The sequence below is a fragment of the Brachycentrus maculatus genome, unplaced genomic scaffold, assembly GCF_059751285.1.
Source record: "Brachycentrus maculatus isolate JH-2025_06_01 unplaced genomic scaffold, ASM5975128v1 h1tg000620l, whole genome shotgun sequence".
Taxonomy (NCBI): domain Eukaryota; kingdom Metazoa; phylum Arthropoda; class Insecta; order Trichoptera; family Brachycentridae; genus Brachycentrus; species Brachycentrus maculatus.
In genome coordinates, this window is record NW_028281358.1 from 272,099 (window position 1) to 293,337 (window position 21,239).

At 36.7% G+C, this 21,239-nt stretch overlaps 1 protein-coding gene across 4 annotated transcripts in view; it reads left to right on the forward strand.

Annotated features, from left to right (window-relative positions):
• Positions 1-989: 989 nt before the first annotated feature.
• The window catches only part of RhoGAP71E (Rho GTPase activating protein at 71E), a 28,080-nt gene continuing 7,830 nt past the window's right edge, over positions 990-21,239 (forward strand). The window contains exons 1-10 of one of the 4 annotated variants that reach the window (XM_088273950.1): positions 1,018-1,438; positions 4,144-4,316; positions 6,431-6,526; positions 7,659-7,860; positions 9,171-9,182; positions 10,095-10,278; positions 10,924-11,001; positions 12,576-12,724; positions 13,864-13,986; positions 19,415-19,502. In XM_088273950.1, the coding sequence (XP_088130076.1) occupies positions 1,271-1,438; positions 4,144-4,316; positions 6,431-6,526; positions 7,659-7,860; positions 9,171-9,182; positions 10,095-10,278; positions 10,924-11,001; positions 12,576-12,724; positions 13,864-13,986; positions 19,415-19,502 (1,273 nt within the window). In that variant the 5' untranslated portion in view covers positions 1,018-1,270. Of the gene's footprint in view, positions 1,439-4,143; positions 4,317-6,430; positions 6,527-7,658; positions 7,861-9,170; positions 9,183-10,094; positions 10,279-10,923; positions 11,002-12,575; positions 12,725-13,863; positions 13,987-16,294; positions 16,342-19,414; positions 19,503-21,239 lie in introns of those variants that run through there. The other 3 variants (XM_088273953.1, XM_088273951.1, XM_088273952.1) reach the window with 3 other exon arrangements.

The following is a 21,239-nucleotide window of genomic DNA, read 5'->3' on the forward strand; positions in this document are numbered from 1 at the left end:
TCATCCTCCATAGTGTAATGGTCAGTACGCTCGGCTACAATTCCGGAGGTCCCGGGTTTGATTCACAGGGGGGGTCAAATAAATATATGTGATTTTTCTACTGTAATATTTATTCAATATTACCCAGGACTGGTACACTGGGGTACTTCTAGAAAATTTGGTGATGGACTAACAATATTTTATTTATTTAAATTGACATACATATCGGGATACAATTTTACATTGTTTCACATTTTCATTAAATTTCGAGACTTAGTTAAAAAAAATTGCTTAGCAAGAGCAGATCTGTCAGCAAGCCTAGATGCTTCTGTATCAGATCTGGGCATGCGGTGGGACAGCTTTTAATATACCCAGGACTGGTGCCTGAACCGGAGGGCTGATCACCTTTCCTTCATGTGTTAACGATCAAGATAACACTGTGTTTATATGATGCAATGCCCTATGCACCATTGGGGTGCGGATAAGGGTTTGAAGAAGAAGAAGACTCGTATACTCATGCAAGCTTGTCTTAGTTTGGAACTATTAGTGTGTTGAGAAATAAATGGATGTAGCTATTTATTTTCCATCATGAATCCTAAATGGGTGAATTAGCATAGGAAGTTTTCCGTGAACATGTGATGTTTCATGGATATGAAGTCTTTTAATTAGTAAAAAGGTGTTTTATAACATTTTTATATCTATAAAAAACACTTATTATTAAATTCATGGCAATTCTAAAGGTTTTTATGTTGTTGTTCTGTAATGTTATTATTTTCAAAACATTAAAAATATGTATTTTAAATAGCTTGTTGAGATATGAGATACATACTGTCTTTATAATGTAGATTTTAAAACATAAGCATCAACATTATTTTTGCTTTTATCTGAAATTAGAAACCATGTTTTTATCTGTCACAATTTTTGCGTGGAGAAATCTATTGAATGTTGTCATATATAAAAAAAAACATATTGTCAAAAACATGAAAACATCCAAAACATCAACAAAAATTATTTAACATGGCATCACTCGCCTGTGACTCGCATTCCATTTCGCGATTGATTTTTTAAAATTCAAAACAAATTAAATCATATAGAATCGCGGAGGTGTGGTCGCTCGTAGTGTTTGTTTTTTGAATGGCCGTGTGATGTGTGAATGAAAATTGTGCAGTGTTATAGTGCGCGTCTCGTGTCGATTAACTGTTACTATTGTACCTCATCCATTGTGTCGATTCGTATCGAATGAGTAAAACACTATTAGGTTATGCCTGAATGATTCCTCGCAGGCCCTAAAATGAGTAGCTGGGCTAGGAGGATGCACCGGAGGGCCGCGACATTGAGCAATGTGGTCACGTCTTGCGGCCATCCGAGCACCCTGCCGTACCCGCGGCGGCTCGAGAAAGTCAAGTTCGGAGTCCCTCTGCAAGAAGTCTGCAAGAACGACATTCCGGGACCTTTGCTCGTAAGTACGACGAGAACCTATCAAAATACAATTGGATAATGAACAGAATTTAAATGTTCGTACGTTCGTAAATTTGACACTTGAATGTGCACAGGAATGTGTAGTTCATGACTCGCGTCGTTAACAGGAATAATACCTACAATTATTACATTACGGGTGTCGTTCTTCATTGGTTTAATTAATTAATAAGTCCGACTTTGTGTGATTATCGCCTCGATGATTGCGTCGAAGGTTTGCATTCCGACTTTTTGTGCTACGTTTTTGAGATTCTCTTATCTTTTATTGTCATTCGAACCGATGATAATATCGATAGTAAAAATCATGCGGCGAATATCTAGTTCTTATCAGAATGTTTACAACTATGGCTCATGAAATATACGATTTTAAATTTAAATAAAGTACAGGGTTTTTTAACGAAATAAATATGACGAAAGAAAACTCGTTTTTACATGGAACAAAAAAATATTTATTTGATATTGTTTCACATTTATAATGAATTTCGCAACTTAGTTTAAAAAAATTGCTTTGCAAGAGCAGATGTCAGGAAGCCTAGATGCTTCTGTATCAGATTTGGGCATGCGGTGGGACAGCTTTCAAAAAAAGAACAAAAAAAAACATTTAAAAAAATAGTTTTAAAAATGCATTTATGTATAAATAGAAACAGTTAATTAAACATAGTCATAAGTGTTATTGAAAATGTTATCTTTGTAAGAGCAGATGTCAGGAAGCCTAGATGCTTCTGTATCAGATCTGGGCATGCGGTGGGACAGCTTTCAAAAAAAGAACAAAAAAAAAAATTTAATAAAATTGTTTTAAAAATGCATTTTTGTAAAAATAGAAACAGTTAATTAAACATAGTCATAAGTGTTATTGAAAATGTTATCTTTGTGAATTTATGTTGTCACAGGCGAGTTCAGGTTCTATCAACTCATTTATAGGTTGATAGACCCTGGACTGGTACCTGAAATTCAGGACTTTTAAACCTTGCCTTTGTGGAATTATAGGTCTAGATACACATGCTGTATTTGAGCAAATGAGCCTGCTATATTTGAGCAAGTTTTACTTATGTACACAAAGTGTATGCTAGAAACGAGCGCATACTTTGCTAGAAATGAGTGTGCTCATTAGCATGCTTAACCTTTTGACTGCCGGCAGGTACATGTATGGCGGTACCCAGCACGCCGCGAATTTTACGACAAAAATAAAACCTTCTAAACATATCGTTATTGAAAGTGTAATAACGTTTATTTATAAAACTTACCAAATAAATGAATAGCATGCGTGCAGTCATTTATCCATAATGATAAAATTAATTGTTCATGGTGCAGGGTTGTCACAAAATTTGTCATAGAAAATATGAAAACTAAATTATATGTCAAAAGTAATTGTTTATGTTAGTTTAATATTAAAAGTATACACACACACACACACACTATGATTTAAAAAAATTAAAAATAAAAATCATCAGAATCGACACTAAACTCACTGTCATCAGATTCGGCAGTGACGGCAACTCGGGATTATTGGACAACCCTGAGCGCCATCAATTGTTCGGACGACAAAGCTCTCTTTAATTTACGTTTAAAATGGTAAAAACAAATTCTGTTTCAATTCTAACTATGCAAAGATATTCTCAATAGATGTTACTATGCGTTCAATATATTTGTACATTTTAAATAATTGATTTTCTTTAGTAAAAGCCCATATAAAACGGCGCGTCTTAAGACATAATTTTTGTATGAGCGGCGCTCCGTTCACAGAAAATTATGCGTCTTAAGACGCTTTTGGCAGTTAACCGGTTAAAAATCGACAGTTCGTTTTTCGGGCTTCCTACTTGCAGTGCGGGTGGAAGGGAGGGGGTTTTGAGCATGTGTGAACAGGTGTGCTTATTATGAGCATGCTAGTTTCAATCAAGTTCGTAGTAGGGTATGTTCAAAATGTGCCCTCGGCATGGAAAAACTCAATGAGGACACATTATTGTAAATTAATGTTTTTTTTATTTATTAAAAACATAAATACATATTCCTTCTTGTCTCTAAACTATTGTTGGTTTTCATTCTGTGAATAAATGATATAATTTGTCATGTAGAGATATCCTGGAAACTTATTTTGGACTTTTTCTACCATAAGAGAATACTTTACCAGGGGTGTTAGTTGAAGTTTGCCGGTTTTTCAATAAAGAAAACGCTTAATTCTCAAGGGAATCTCAATTTTTTTATTGAAAGTATTGACCATCGGATTCTATACATTTTGCCTATCTTTGAGGCAAATCATGGATACCATTCCAAAAAAAAAAATTCCCTTTCGAGGCAAACCATTCGACGAGCCATTTTTCGACTTTTTCAAAATTGGCGAAGCGCTGCTCTGCGAGTGAGTGTCCCATCAATGCGAAAAGGTGATAGTCGGACGGGGCAAGATCTGGAGAGTACGGCGGGTGCGATAATATTTCCCAACTCAATGCTTTGAGAGTGTTCTTCACCACTTTAGCTGTATGAGGCGGTGCGTTGTCATGTTGTAGGATAACTTTGCCATGTCTTCGGGCCCATTCCGGCTGTTTTTCAATCTTGATTCAAATTGATAATTTGTTTTTAATTAATGTTTTACTTAGTAAATACCACTATTTCTTAAAATCTACTGTGACACGTGTTTCGATGCATTCCGCATCATTTTCAAATACGGTGTTTGAATATGTTGTGTGTTTGCAGGTGTTGATACTGAAGCTAAACAAGGAGGCTCCGCTGAGAAGGGATGTGTTCAGAGCACCCGGCCATCAGGGGGCCATGAAGAAGCTCATTCACTTTCTGCAGGCCGGCCGCCTCGTCAACGTGGACAACTACTCGGTCTACACTATCGCCAGTGTATTGAAGAAATTCCTCAGGTACCATGAATTAAATTAACGCTTTTTGTCGACTTCATGTTATTTTGCAGCGGTCAGTTAGTTAGTCTTTAACTGTGATATTAGAAATTTCATACATTTTGCCATTTTGTACATCCCAAAAATGTTATTAGACATCATTTATTTTCATTCAAACCCTTATTCGCACCTTATGGTGCATAGGGCACTGCATCATATAAACGTAGTGTTATCTTGATCATTAACATATGAAGGAACGGTGATCAGCCCTCTGCTTCGGGTATTAGTCCAGGGTTATATTGAATAAATATTAGAGTTAAAAAATCACTTATATTTATTTGACCCCCCCTGGGAATCGAACCCGGGACCTCCAGAACAGTAGCCGAGCGTGCTGACCATTACACTACGGAGGCGGACAGTCATCTATACAATAAAACAAAAACTTTATTTTCAAATCATGGCTTTCATCCCCTGCCTTGTTGTAGAATTTTGTGCAGCCTCCTACCAGTCTGATGATGCCGGTAACGACAAAATCCGGTCACTGGTCAAATAAAATAGAAGTGAAAAAAAAACTATTCATTTGTATTGTTAAAAAATGTAGTTTCACCAACAAATCGCTCACTCCTTTCAAGAACGTCATAAATAAAAAAACTTGATTTTTCAGGAGAACGTTTTTAAAGTTTAAAAATATAATACGAAGTATCAAAAATAAATATCAAGCCACTTATTGAACCTTTTTCTGAGCAACAGATATTTTTAGGTAAAACCTGAAGGTTTTTTCTCCATTTGAAAAATATTTAGTTTATTTAAAAAAATAACTAATTAATACATTTTCTTAAAAATGCAAAAACAACACTTTCTGCCCTGTAGCGGGTAAATATTAAGTTAAAAATATGCCTCTTTCGCTGGAATATAGTAGATTTTCTGGGCATTCCGAAAACATGCACAACTGAAAAGTGTCGATTTTTGATTTATGACGTTCTTGAAAGGAGTGAGCGAAATGTTAGTACAAAACTTAAATTATCAGCCATTATTCGGACTTATGACAGTAAAAAATGTGAAGGAAACCGTTATGCATATTGATATTTTTCATGCAAAACACGAAATACTTTCTCCATTTCTTTCATACATGCTGGTAAAAGACTCTTTAAATACTTTATATTATGAGTCAGAATACTTTACTCACGGTTACGGGTAGTTACTCAAATGAAGTATAGCATTATCTATCTGGATTTTATTTTTTTTAAATGGGAATTGCATTTATTATTTACCTTGTTTATTATGTACTACTAACTAACTAACTAACCATCACGCCGCTTCCGCGCAGAGGTAGGCAGAAAGAATAGAACGCCACTCCACTCTGTCTTTGCAAACATTCTTCGCCTCTTCCACGTTCATGCATCTCCTCATAAATACCCGCCGATTGTTACTACTCCTAACCTGACCACTTTCAAGTACATATTTGGCATACCTGATCGTGCCATGTTTTTCTCGGTCTTCCTCTGCTTCTTTTCCCAATTAAATTCGCCTCATAAATTTGTTTTACGGTTCTTTCCTCACTCAATCGCTCTACGTGTTCAAACCATCTCAACACACCTTTCTTAATTTTATCGATAATGCTTATCTCATAAGCTTTGCATTCCTTCCTTATTTCACTATTCGAACATCTATCATACATCGTTTTGTCGCACATTCTTCTGAGAGATCGCATTTCGACTGCATTCAGTCTACTTTCATCCTTCTTTTGCCAACTCCATGTTTCACTTCCATACATTAGAGTTGGAACCAGGACTCCGTTGTGCACTGCCAGTTTAGCTTCCGCTGATAGGTTTTTATTTGCCATAATTGATTTCAGTGCACCATTTACTTTTGTTCCCAGCATTCACTCTCCTTTCTATGTCTTTATCAATCTTTCCATCCATTATTATGCACAAGGTTTATAAATCATCAAGTGGATTTTCGTTTCTTCTAACTTAAAGAAAAAACCTATTATTTTAATCTGTGTTGGATAAACAGGAGGCATAATCTAGTGTGGGCCAATCAGGAACTTCAGTCAGCATTGACCAACCAAACTGATCCGACTTCGTTCTATTGGCCGCCTCAGCAAATTGGTGTAACCGAATCGTTTGATTTTTCAGGAAACTGCCTGGCGGCGTGTTTGGTCGCGAAGGAGAGATACAACTCTTCAATGCCGTAGAACTCCCGGAGGAAAAACAGATTGCCGAAATCAGAAGGTATATAATTTTTTTGTAAATGCATTCCTCGTCAAACACTTGCAGCATCCTGTTTTAAAACACGGGCGAGTTTATGCGTCATTATCTATCTAGACACACGTGGAACAATGATGTTGCAAATCTCATAAGGCATCTGGGATCTATTGTTAATACTGTAGATTAGCAACATCAGAAAGTTTGACTTTACTCCCATTTCTTACAAGTCTATGAAGAAATACTTATTGATGGATGCTGCAAACGAACAACTTATCTTACGTTTAACAACTGTAATATAAGAGCATTAAGCAATATGTTGCAAACTTCAAGTACGTACACATACAAAAGCTACTGCCATCCGTCGGTAAACGATGGTTTCATATGCACACACCTAATATGTAATTAAGTTAAAACAAGATATATAGTGATTTTATAACAAAATAATTTTGTTAGTTATATTCTTGTGGGGATATCATGAAAAGTAATTAGGATTGTTTTATTCTCGGATGAATTAATATATTTTAAATTAAATTTAAAAAAAATAATAATAATAATAATAATTGTTTTACCAACAAACATAAATAATAAGTGTAAGTCCCTCTCCAAGTACAAGAGCTCAGTCACTTTATTAGAGAGAACTGCGTTATTAATTTTAAGATTGTAAGTAGAAATGTGGAGGTCCTCACCAAAAAGTTACATTTCCAATATTCCACAAAAATTCTTTAAATGCGAATCTGTTCTGTTTACTGTATTCTATTGAAATCTTGATTAAAGTTGCCACAAAATATGACCAATCCTGTGTTAAACCAATATGAAATCATTAAATCGCACCAAAACATAACAATTTTACAAGCTAGAATTCCTGATTACCTGAAATCATTTATAATGGAAATGTAACGTTTTGTGAGGACCTCCACGAATGTCTAGAATATTAATTAAAATTTCATTAATTGATTCGGCAGTCATTTTGTGGTAAAATCTATCCATTTTTAATTAATGTTTTACTTAGTAAATACCACTATTTCCTATAAATTCTATAAATAGTGGTATTTACTAAGTAAAACATTAATTAAAAATATTAATTAAAATTGTTGAAGTATAGCGGTAGGGTAGGGCATCCTTTGTGCAGCTGTATAGTGTGGTTTCCTCTCGTCAGGCTGGTGCTCTCCCTGCCGGGGCACACGCAGCGCCTGCTGGTGCTGCTGTTCGGCACCTTCCGCGTGATGGCGTCCAGCGCGGAGCGCGCGGGCACGGGCATGACGGCCGAGGCGCTGGGCGTGTCCGTGGCGCCCTCCTTCTTCCACTCCTGCGTGTCGGATGGCCGCGCCGCCACCATGCAGGACGTCGAGCGCTTCAAGGTACCCGACCAGACTAACCCATTCTACATGTATTATATCCACATCACTTATCCAATAACAATCTTATAAAATGGGATGTTCTTCTTAAAGCTGGGGACTGACCGGAGTCATTTTGTCCTAAAATAACACGTTACGATGCCAGCATTCGTATAGTCAGTACAGCGTTCCAAGTGCTCCATCTGAAGTCGGATGCTCGCCGCAAATGTTATTTATGACCAAATATGGAGGTCAGTCCCCACCTTTACACACTTGAGACGGGTGTTTTTACGCCTGCGGACCGCTGGTGACGGGAATTAATAATTATGTACATATAATGTTATATGTACATAATTATATAATGTACCTTAACAAAGAGATTGGTACCTAATATTAATATAAAAACATTAATACATGTAATTTCTTTCTCATTATTATATGTAATTTCTTCATTTCTTACATTGAAATGAGGCCGGCGCAGAAGGTAAAAATACACTTCCCGTCCTTAACCATTAATCGACCCAACGGGTAGAAATACCTTTTCCGTCTTTAGTGTGTTAACACATTGTTTACAGGAAACGTTTAAAAATGTCTTTTGCGTACAGTCTGTAGAGAGCGGGAGACGCTTATAAGCGTTCTATTTGCTTACTTTTGGAAGAGCGCGAGAGACGCCTGCATACATTGTACAGATCGGAATTGGGATACGACCCTAATTAGTTTACTAGTTAGAGTCGGGATTGATGAAAAACCGGCCGACAACAATGTGTTAACTTAATGGATGAAGCTCCTATCTTCAAATGTACCTATATTTAAATCGTGGAAATATTAATAAAATTGCAGTACATATTTTAACTTGAATATAGAAAGAAAACAATTAGTTTCAAGAGCTATGGATGTTCTCATTAACAGTTGAAAATGTAAACTGTCTGCGTTATCACCTGTTGATGAGAACATCTGTGGTTTTCGAAACTAGTCTTGTTTACATTAATAAACTCTAAAAGTGGTCTTATACGAGTGTTCAATTTTTATATTTAAATCTTGTTATTCCACAAAGTTAATGCCAAATCAATAAATAATGTACATATTTTGTATATATTTTTAAAGTTCGTAAAAGCACAGGCTAACTTCTGTCTCTCGAGATTTTTTTGGGACTTGTCAGTCAGATTTTGTTTAGAAGGGTGAACAAAATGACAAAAAGTCTAAAAATAGGAACTTCAGTGTTTGTTTATTTGGATATGTCGTTATCACTAACCGAATAATGCTTTATGAGTAGTGCAGTGGTGTTAGCATGTAAATACAGCTTCTGTTTTCTGTTTTCATTAATGCATCACCAGGCGGAAGTCAATGTGAGTAAATGATTACTATTTCGCATTTTTCCATGTGCCTCGCTTCCCTCATAGTCTCGCTCGGTCACTTGTATAAAGCTCGAGGGGTTGTTCTAGGCAGTAGCAATATCCGTGTTCAGGTGAAACTAATTGCGACTGAATTAAACTCGGAATCATCACGTCAAACATCTATCAAATACTAGATCAGCGGTGTGCAAACTCTTTCCTTTTCCGGCCCTCTGTATTGTGTAAAATTTTGACCCCGCGCTACCCAGTGTTGCCTACCAGAATGGAGCGAAAACCAACAGATTATTAAGAAATTGTAATTTTATACATTATGGTTTTGGATAAATATGTATTTTTTCCAAACATAACAACCAAATATGTACTAGCGAAAAAGTTCATCATGGTAAAAACTTGGCTTGGATTGAAAAGTGTCAAAAATCAGTAAATTGAAGCATAAATTATTAGATTTCAACTCTGTTTTTGTCAATTGGTGGATTTTGGCCACATTCAATAGATCTACCGGAATTTCAGTATTAAAATTTTAAATAATAGTAAATATGGTAGATGGAAGCATCTGTAGCTTCCGAAGCTAGTCATTAAAAATAAAATATAATGCTCAAGTGGTAAAAAACAACCGTTTTATTTACAATTTAGTCATGTCTTACATTAAAATGAATGCCGAAACAATAAATAACGAAAATATCAAATTGATGGGAAAAATAGAAAGACTGTAAGACTGAGGAGTGGAGGAGTTATTCCGGACGGTGCAGGATCGCCTCACGGGGGGACCTCACAAGGCACGCCAAGAAGGAGAAGACATATCAAACTAGAGTAGTCATTGAAAGGATTTAATTGTACTATGCCGATTGCTTTGCGCTGTGATGATACTCAATCCCTTGTTAACCTGCGGTGCGCGTGGCGGTGCAGGTGGCGACGCGCGTGATGCGGCAGCTGATTGAGCGGTTCGCCCGCGGGGACGTGTTCGGGCGGGACAACTACGAGTACTACGCGCGCGTCACGGGGCGCGTGCTCCGCGTGGCCGACGAGTGGATCTGCTCCTTCCGCTACCCGCCGCCCCCGCGGAACCACACGGACCAGCAGCAGTACGCCAGTAGGTCTCGCTAATATACCTTCCTGGCCGACTATATTCCGCTTGTAATCCTAATTTGCTTCTCCACGTTTTTTTACGGTGATGGTTAAAAAATTTGAAAATAATTACAGCAAAAAGCAAAATTTATCTCAGAAAAACTATATCATCATCAGGAGTATCCACAGTTTCTGGGTTCGAACCCACACTACCACAATTTAATAACTATTTTTAATAATGAGCCGCTTAAGCTTAAAGAAATAGCATGAAATTAAAGTATTTTTGCAATAATAAAAACACAAATATTTATAATTAAAATGTAACTTTGTTTTAAAATCACTATAAGTATTTTATTATAACTTAATTAAAATGTCTACCGGTTTCGAAGCTAACCGCTTCTTTATCAAGACTGATTAATACTATTACTATTAATATATAGTATTAATCAGTCTTGATAAAGAAGCGGTCAGCTTCGAAACCAGTAGACAATATAATTAAGTTATCATAAAATATTTATAGTGATTTTAAAACAAAGTTACATTTTAATTATAAAATGGAAGATCACAAAGTTAGTGCTTCAAATATAAATTATATAAATATTTATCTTAAAAAAAATCTATACTTGTATTCTTATGAGAAACAAATGATTCAATGGTTTTTCTATCACAGGGCAGTTCTCTCTGGAAGCCGAGAAGACCTGGCTGCAGTGTGAGTGCAATCGCTGGGGGAAAAATTATAAGCTAGACGGTATGCTCATTTCAGTATTTTATTCTAGTCCAATTCCTTTTGGTATCAAACATAGCGCAAGCGAAATAATCAATCTGAAAAGATTATATTTTGAGTGTTTCCAAATTTTTGTTTGCAAATGCCCTACCACCCAGTTACCTCTCCGACACGGTAGCTAAACACGCTAACCGTTACACCACAGAGGTGGACGATATTTTATATTTAGACTGCTAAAAATAGTTTAAAATCAAGGCGGGAAATCAAAAATGTACTTAAAATGCGGGTATTCTCGTCCTATTTACAGTGAAACCTCCGATTAACATATCCAATTTAATATTTTTTAAAAATTTGCATTTGAAATTGAAAAATATTCCTAAATCATAATTATTCCTGCACTTTTTCGCGTTAAACCATTGCTGGTGTAAAATATACAATTTAGACCCCACTAAACTCGTTTTATCGATAATTTATTTCTAACTACATATCATCTACCTTAATGTTTTTTTTTTGGTCGTATCACACATGATAAAAATAGTGAAACACGGTACCATAAACCAAGCTAGGACACAAAATGTCGAACCCTCTTCTAGTGGAACGGAAGACCTGTTGACGATAGTCAACAGTCCGGTTTCTCCTGAGGAGTGCAACATGATTTTCTCCCAGCAATGAGCAAATGCTGAGAAGGTCCTGATTGGCCCACGCTAGATTATCCCTCCTGTTCCCAACACAGATGAAAATTATATATAATTTTTTTTTTAAAAAGAAACAAAAATGCACTTAAGGCCTAGATCTCAAGCTTGTCTCAACCGTTCGAATCAGAATGCGCTCAGCCGCGCTCAGGGCTGTACTGGACGTGTCCTCACGCTCAATTTCTTCTTCAGGATGTATATTGGATTATTTTCGTTTTTTGTTAGTATATATTGAAAATGAATTTTGTTAGTATATATTGTCCGCTTCCGTAGTGTAATGGTCAGCACGCTCGGCTACCGTTCTGGAGGTCCCGGGTTCGATTCCCAAGGGGGGTAAAATAAATAGAAGTTATTTTTTCACTGTCATATTTTTTCAATATTATCCTGGACTGGTACCTGAAGCGGAGGGCTGATCACCTTTCCTTCATGTGTAAAAACGATCAAGATAACACTGCGTTTATATGACGCAGTGCCCTATGCACCATTGGGGTGCGGATAAGGGTTTTATTATTATATATATTGAAAAAATATTTTTATATAATTTTTTTTAACTCACCTTTCAATATCTCTTTTCTTTTCAAAACTATATATTTATTTAGAAGAAAAACATATTTTATCAATATAAAAACGGTGTTTTAAGGAAAAAAATCTATTATGTCAAATGACACCTCGGCTGTTCAAACTCAAAACACAGTAAGACATTTTTTTTGTAGTACATTTTTTTTACACAAAAAAACCTACTACAAAAAAAAATGTCCCTTACTGTGTTTTAAGTTTGGACAGCCCACCTGGGTTTAAAGAAAATAATGATCTATAAACCTTGTACATAATAAACAAGGTAAATAATAAATGTGACTCTTCATTTGATTGGCAATATTTATGTACGGGGTCGTTGTTGCGTGGCAGGCGAGGAGTGCCAGTCCATGCCGGCGCTGGTGGAGGGGGCCGCCCTGGAGCAGCAGCTGGGGGCGCAGGCGCTGCACCGCATCCCGGAGCACACGCTGCTGGACTCCTGCACGCGCCTCTCCGTCTCCCTGGAGGAGAGCGTCTTCAAGGTGACCAACAATATTCCATGTCCTTTACTCGGAGTTTCAGTTGGCCAGATTTATTTGGAAAATGTAAATTTATCACTCACTCCTTTCAAGAATGTCATAAATAAAAAATCGTCAATTTTCAGTTGTGCATGTTTTCGGAATGCCCAGAAAATATACTATATCCCAACAAAAGCAGCATATTTTTAACTTAATATTTACCCGCTACAGGGCAGAAAGTGTTGTATTTGCATTTTGAAGAAAAGGTATTGTTTAATTATTTTTTTAAATATACTAAATATTTTTTAAATGGAGAAATACCTTCAGGTTTTACCTACAACGATCTGTTGCACAGTAAAAAGTTCAATAAGTGGCTTGATATTTATTTTTAATACATTTCATTATATTTTTAAACTTCAAAAACGTTCTCCTGAAAAATCAAGTTTTTTGATTAATGACGTTGTTGAAAGGAATGAGCGATATGTCATTTTAACATATGGTACAGAACTGAGGACTGTAAAACTCGGCTCCGGCGCATAATGTGTTAATATACTACTACTACCATATGTAGGCAGAGAGGATGGAACGCCACACTTTTCTGTCCTGTCATACACTCCCCGCTTCCTTCACATCCGTACATTTAGTCATACATGCCCTCCGATTACAGAGACTTTTGACACCACCAGATTTTACGTTCTGATTGATCTGATCGTGCCTCTGCGGCGGCCGTATCACTACGGCAGCTATTGCGGCAACTTGCAATGTATTTTTTTTCGTTTTCAGATACTTAGATACCAGAGCTAACATTACAAAATTATTACATTTCATCTTCAACTATGGTCAATTAAAGTAATATTTAGGAATAATCACATTTTTCCAGTTTTTAAATCACATTTTTATTTATTTTTATTTATTTATTTCATAATACATAGATACATTCAAATATACATATTTATTTCATATATACATTTACTATATGTATTACGGTGTACTCAATACATATCACGGTTGCATGTAGTAGTTTTTAGCACTGTAAGGGAAAGATTAAAACCGTCACTTGTATTTATTTTAGTCCGGCCGCATACTGGCCCGGGAACTTATTGCCGATATGAGAACATTTTGTCAAGAAATATTCTTCGAGCTGTGCTTTTCATCAAATGCAGGTCTCGGTGAGTTCATCGAGCCAGTCCTCCCGTACCGGCTCGAGTCCGCACATGACCCTGGAAGAGTTGCGCGCCGTCAACTGCTACGCTGAGAGCACTCGCAGTCTGTCCTACTTGCCTCAGGTCAGTACTCTACTAGATGCGCTCCTATCGTGTGACTACCACTAAAGCTCATTTCTCCACTGAATATCCCGTGTGAACGTGAAATATCACTGAAATCGGAGATTATAATTCTATTTTTAGTTTCAGTTTTACTTGGTGAATACCACTGTTTCTTAACACACTGAGGACGGGAAAGGTATTTCTATCCGTTCGGTTGATTGATGCTTAGCGACGGCAATGTATTTTTACCTTCTGCGTCGGCCTCATTTCCATATCAAAGTAGAAGGAATTATTTAATGTTTTTAAAGCGGTCCGTAGGTGTAAAAAACACCCGTCCAACATGTGTTAAACTGTATTGTGACATGTGTTTCGCATAATTTTTAAACACCTTATGTCTACGGTGTTTGAAAATGATGCTGAATCCATTGAAACACGTGTCACAATGGATTTAAAAAAAAAGTGGTATTTAGTTTAAGTAAAACTGAAACTAAAAATGGATAGATTTTACCATAAAGTGACTGCCGAATCAATGAATGAAATTATAATTCTACTTTATTTATTTTTGTGACAGTAGAAAGGCAGTCACTTGTCCGAGAAATACAAGATGTAAATCAATAGACTGCGATACTTTTACAGTTATAATTTTTGTTGGTTTTAAATTCACATTTAATTTCAGTAAACTCATACCATAAAGTGAGCTAGAAAACATTTTTGTGACTGTTTTAAAAAAGTAGTATTGTAAATTTTACACATATTTTCAATACTAAAAAGTACACAGACTATGCCAGCGTGCTGCGCAGGTTTGCCAACTTGATGACTAACGCTAGTCTTAAGAATAGAAAATATATGCAGGCATTCACACTGACGGTATATGTAGTACTAATGTGAATATGTTTTAAAAAATTCAATATTTTTTATGAAATACAATGTAACGTCCAATTTGGTTTGTAAAATGTCTTAGTTTGAAGTGTAAAATAAAAACAATATAAAAATCAAGATATAATGCGACGGTTCTCCTCCCCGTAATCTTTTACTACACGAATGGTTCACGTATGAGTGATGTGTATACTCTTTTCAAATCTACAAATTAGATATTCATCTTGAGATTGAGTGGTACTAAACTAATTAGGATAAGTCGCTTATAGTAAAATTAAATAATTGACACGTTCGCTGCCTCACTGGTCCTGCAAAATTTTTGCTAAAGATGGACAAATTTGCATAAAAATATTACTATGATGTATTTCCACTGTGTCCCGAAGACTTTAGACATTTTGTATGCGGACCGTTCTTCGGCAGTGAACGGGTCAAAACTTTACATTTTGACATCTCAACATAGATGAGGAAGAATATGGAAGTCTGGGTATTTACAGGGCTTATGTTCTGTAATAAACTGGTTAAGCGATCACTAATACCAGCGTCGTAAGATTTATGATACACTTACATACAACCCTTATCCGCACGCGAATCTGCATAGGGCACTGCACAATATAAACACAGTGTTATCTTGATCGTTAACACATGAAGGAAAGGTAAAAAGCCCTCCGCTTCAGCTGCCAGTCCAGGGTAATATTGAATAAATATTACAGTGAAAAATCACTTCCTGGGAATCGAACTTGGACCTCCAGTGCAGTAGCCGGGTGTGCTCACCATTACACTATGGAGGTGTAATGCCTCATCACCAGCACTTACCAGCCCATGACTGGTCATAAGCCCTGAAACTGAGACATTACTACATATTTATTATTAGAATCCTAACTATCCATCAATCCTCCTCCCTTAGTTTTTCCCTCTACCTCCTTCCTTAAACTCCCTTTTTCCTTTCCCCTCCTTATTATCATCTTTTGTAATTTATATTTTTCAAATGTAAATTTGTAATTTATGTTTTTTTTTAAATGCTCAAGTACTATCTACCCTCTGATTGCAAACATCTATACATATATGGTATCAAAACGTTTTGATCAATATGACTTGTCTGTTTTTGGTTGGTTGGTTGGAAGCTATTGCTTTTTAGCAATAAGCCCGTCAATGTACTTATTTATTTTCTGTACATGAAGTTTAAATAAATAAATATACACCCAGAATTCCATATTCTTGCCCATCTATTACATGTTGAGATGTCAACGTGTGAAAATAACTCTCAACTTTAGAACAATGATTGTTGTGAGTCAAAACTTGTCTATGGATGTATGTATGTATGTATGTATGTATGTATGTGTTATCACATAGTGTTTAACAGATTAGCCATTGTGAATAATCAGTCGGCGGGATGTGTCCTACTAATATTGTGGTGTAACAGTTTGTGCTATAAAAGTGTTCTTTATGCTGGCAGGAAGGATTTAAGGTAGTCCGGACACCTTTCTCGGACTAATATATCGGGTAGCTACACTTCATTACTAAACTACCTGAAAATACACCTTGTGTTTGGTTGGACCTTCCCGATTCCCCGTGAAGCCCCCCTTGCCCGTGCCGTAGGGTATTTTGTTCTTCTCTGCAGCTTGTATTCATTTGACAGAGTAAAAAGTAAACATCGCAATTTCCTATCCATGAAAACCCCTTTAAATCGGAATTTAACCTTTCCGGGAGTACGAAAATGGATGTCCCACTTTCTCTGGGGAGTGGGTTCTTTTTACATGAAAAAAGTATTTTTTCAATAAATCGATGCATTATGAAGATAGAAATTTTGTTAAAACACCTATTCGAAATATGTTTCAATTATGACAAAATTACGCACAAATATCCACAGATGTCATTGCTATACAAGTTACATCATACTCATTGACAGACGGACTTCGACGTTCATTAACGTCGATACTCCTTTAAGGAAAATTCGCACTGATGTTTATTTACGTCCATACTCCCGGACTGGTTAATGAAAGATCACATATCGGATGTCTGGACAGATATTCGAGCGTTTCTTTGAACGTAAAGAATATGGAAGTCTGCCTATTTACGGGGCTCATCATCTGGTATTGGCTGGCTTAAATTATTATTTAAAAAAATCCATCTCGACATGGATGAAGAAGAATATGGAGGTCTGGTTGAAGTTGGTCTGTTTCATCTGTGTTGAGATGTCGAAATGTTAAAATCACTTCTGAGTGGAGAAACCCAGATTTGTGAATGAAGATTTGGACACATCCAAAATGTGTAACATTCATTCAACGATCGGTTAAAAATCTATCTGATCGTTAGTTAAATTTTGTATATACATATAAATTAGTTAAAGAGTGTTTGGATTTCCGTAAAATGGTGCCAATTCATTTACTGAACTCAGTGTGCTTGTGTATGTTACGCATACTAGCTGACAATTGAGTTATAATGGGTGTTTTTCTAGAGGTATACAAATTCAAATTTCCCGCAATAAATTGTTGATGGCACCCGCTGTGTGGCATGTTGCGCCATCTTGTTGAAACCACAGCTCTGTCACATCGATGCCATTCAACTAAGGTTCGAAGAAGTCAGTAATCGTAGTTCTGTAGCGCTCTCCATTGTCCGTAACATTCTGGCTGGCCAATGATTCCACCTGCCCATTAAGCACGCCAAACAGTGACTTTTAATGGATGTAAGGGCGTCTCCACAAAGGCTTCTGGATTTTGTCCACTCTAAATTTGGCGATTCTGCTTATTGACATAGGCAATTAACCAAAAATGTGCCTCATCGGTGAGCAAAATTTTGCATTGAAAAAGAGGATCAAGCTGAATATTGTTTTCGGTCCATTCACCGAACCTACGAGGCGCTTAATGGTCATTCAGTCTATTCATGGTGAAATGGCAAAACGTGCCGACTACAAATCGACTGTCAACTGTCAAATTGATAGTCTGTAGAAACAACGTTGCCAGTTTAAAAACCATACCCCTAAAAAACACCCTGTAGAAAAATGTGGACACTGCAATGATTATTTTATATTCATCTCAAATATATGCGTGTTGCAAAATCTATCCGTCTGTTATGTGCCATGTTTTTGTGTAAAGCAAAGTAAAAGAATACATGTTAGTTGGAATTGACCACTTACATTATAAGTTTTACCGTATATGTACCGCTCTTTACCACTCACACCCCTTGCAATAGTTGGATCTAGTAGATGTTATGTGTCCCCGATGTGTATCTTGTACCAACAAATTAATAAATACAGCAAAAGCTCTTCATTTATTTGATGAATCAAATTTAAATGGTAATTTTAAAACCATAAAATCAACACGATTTCGGAGAGTAAATGATAAATGCCTATTTTAATGATTAGGTTGATTTTTTTGTTTCTTTTTCCTTCCACTATTCCGAATGTATTAATGTGAAAACCAAATGAATTTTTCCAATAACCGAGGTTTTATTTTTCTAATTATTTAAAAAAATTGTGTAAAACATGTTTCTGGATATTAGATTTTTTTAACTAAATAATGTTTATTATATAGTTAAAAAAAACTTAATTTAAAGTTGATACGCTTTACCTGTATTTATTTATTTGAACAAATAACATTATCCTTTCAAATCCATTTTTGTTTCAAAATATATCTGTTTATTTCTTGTAATCATCCCCTCCCCAATAAGTTTATTTTTTTAAAATCTACTTTTCCATGCAACTTCCCGTGAAGTGATTAGGAAATAAAGCGAAGGGTGCAGACAAATACGAATTTTACTGCTAAGTTTTCAAAATGTGTAGTCGTCTTTGGAATCCAAATTTATACCGCAAATGTATCATTGTTACATTTTTATCGATGTAAATAATTATTTTGTTATTAATAAAAAAAAGTCAATTATCTCAGGAGGTTACAAAATATAGAAGGATTGCTCTTGTCAGTAAAAATCGGTTAGGCAATTATCCAGGATTGGCCGAGAAATCATGAATATTATTGTTTTGAATAAGTATGTCGCTCGTGTCAACCTTGAAAAGATTTAGCCCAGTTATATTATTATTTGATTTTGTGTCGGAATAGACTGACTTGGCTGAATTTCTAGGATTCGAGGTAAGCCCGTGACACGATGGAGCCTTATATGGTGGAATGTCATGTGAAGAATATATGGTGCAAGGTTGTAAGAAAAAAGTAGGTATCGTTCCGACATTAGCGATATACAGCAGTCTCTAGGTGTTTACAGGAGTTGTTGCCAAACTAAATCACGTTAGTTTAGAAATCTTTGCAAAAATCTAAACTGTATTCATCTGCGGATGTGTGAAAAAGAAAGTAATCAATATGCTAATATTGAGGGATGCCGTATTGTAAAATGAAGCGTTAGGATAGGATACAAATATGTGTGAATCGGTCAATAAAGACTATCGTAGCCACAATGACCACTGCGGGAACAATGCCCACTGGCATTAACGGCCGCTTCCCAGTAATGTAATGGTCACTGGGGCGATAGTGCTGGGTGCGGCTGTAACAGCCGCGGCGGCGATACAGCGGGTATCGCGCCGCGGGTGTTGCAGCGTGCGGTCGGGTTGATGCGGAGCTGTCGGCAGGTGCACGAGCGGCAGCGCGCGCGCATGCGGACGCGCTCCGAGTGGTTCCTGCAGCCGGCCGGCTCGCTGGAGCTGCGCGCGCCCCACGGTACGCCCCCCGCCCCCGCACGCCCCCCGCCCCCGCCCCCGCCCCCGCCACCCCCCCGCACCCCCGACTGCAAGCCCCTCATGCTGCTTGTGGCCTGCTTGGACTTTCTGTTTTAGCACCGTAGCGTGCGGTATTATTGCCATTATCATTTTTTTTATTTTTTTTTGCTAGAGGAATGCCGTTTATAGCTTGCCGCCATTGTTAACTGTGCCGATTTTGGGCCGCAGCTTCTGTCTCGCCTCCCGTGTTTGTCTTTTTCCGCGGGAAATATAGTATTTTGTAAAACTGTGCCGGGTATAGATGCCAAAACACCATTTAGTAAGGATGTATTTTATCAGACTGCAATCGTAACAGACAAAAAAACACCAAGATTGTAGATGTATATTTCACGAGCGGAGAGCAATATGAAATGCATTATGTGTCGCATTGGAAGGGAAAATACAGTACACTAGACTTAGTACCCTATGTCAGTGGTCAAAGAGACCGCTGTTATATTGCGATAAATCCGTACAAAGAAATAGCAGCTTGTTCTCAGCCTTCTACAGCCATAATGTGAAAGCTTTTGTTCAAATATTTTCCGTGTTCGGGGGAAATTTAATCCGTGCATTTCTTAATGTTTCCCCTTTCAGTAGCAATATAATTAGAAAAATATTACAAAGTTCTAGTCGATGGTGGCAATTTTGAATCTATACCCCACAAATGTAACTCATCAGCAATACAATGATAATCATACATATTTAGTATTTCTTATTGCGTATTAATTAGTATGCGTTTCAATTCTGAGATCTGCACAGTTAAAATGTTTAGTTTTGGTTTGAGATTGCTGTCTCTCTCTTTCTCTCCCCTCCGTCCCTTTCCTGACCTCAGCTGACGCGGGGCTACATCGTAACTAGTACTCTGTTAGCACTTGCCCGTAGTAGCACCGCATCGTAACACAATATACCAATCTTTGTTATTCAAACCGATGTATGTAACCCTTCGATAACCGTGAATTCACTCACTCACTCGAGGCTATGCTGTATCTTATAGTCTAAACAGAACTGGTCCCAATGGAGTGCATGATAATGTCAAGTCACAGTTTAGTTTGCAAGAACGAACTCCTCAGATACAATTTACTTTACAAGGAGTCACTCTTCAGATACAATTTACTTTACAAGAACTCACTTCTCTGATACTATTTTCTTTACAAGAACTCACTTCTCAGATACAATTTGCTTCACAAGAATTCACTCCTCAGATAAAATTTACTTTATAAGAACTCACTCTTCAGACACAGTTTAGTTTGCAAGAACTCACTCCTCAGATACAATTTACTTTATAAGAACTCACTCTTCAGACACAGTTTAGTTTGCAAGAACTCACTCCTCAGATACAATTTACTTTATAAGAACTCACTCTTTAGACACAGTTTAGTTTGCAAGAACTCACTCCTCAGATGCATTTTAAATGGGATTTTTTTATGAAAAATTATTTTTGATGTTTTGGACAAGGAAAAAGTACCTGTTTGTTATTTTAGCCAAAATCATATACATGTAACATAACTAAAAATTAATGTTTTTTGTTGTTGCTGTTGTTTTTGTTTTTTTTAACTATCCAGGGTTACATAAATTGGGACCAACCGCGGTCAGTAGCGTATACCAAATATATGTATGTATAGTCAAGTCACATTTTTCTCCTCCTCACTGCTTTGTGGATTAACCTTCTGTAGGTATCTAACGTTGACCCGGGAAACGTATT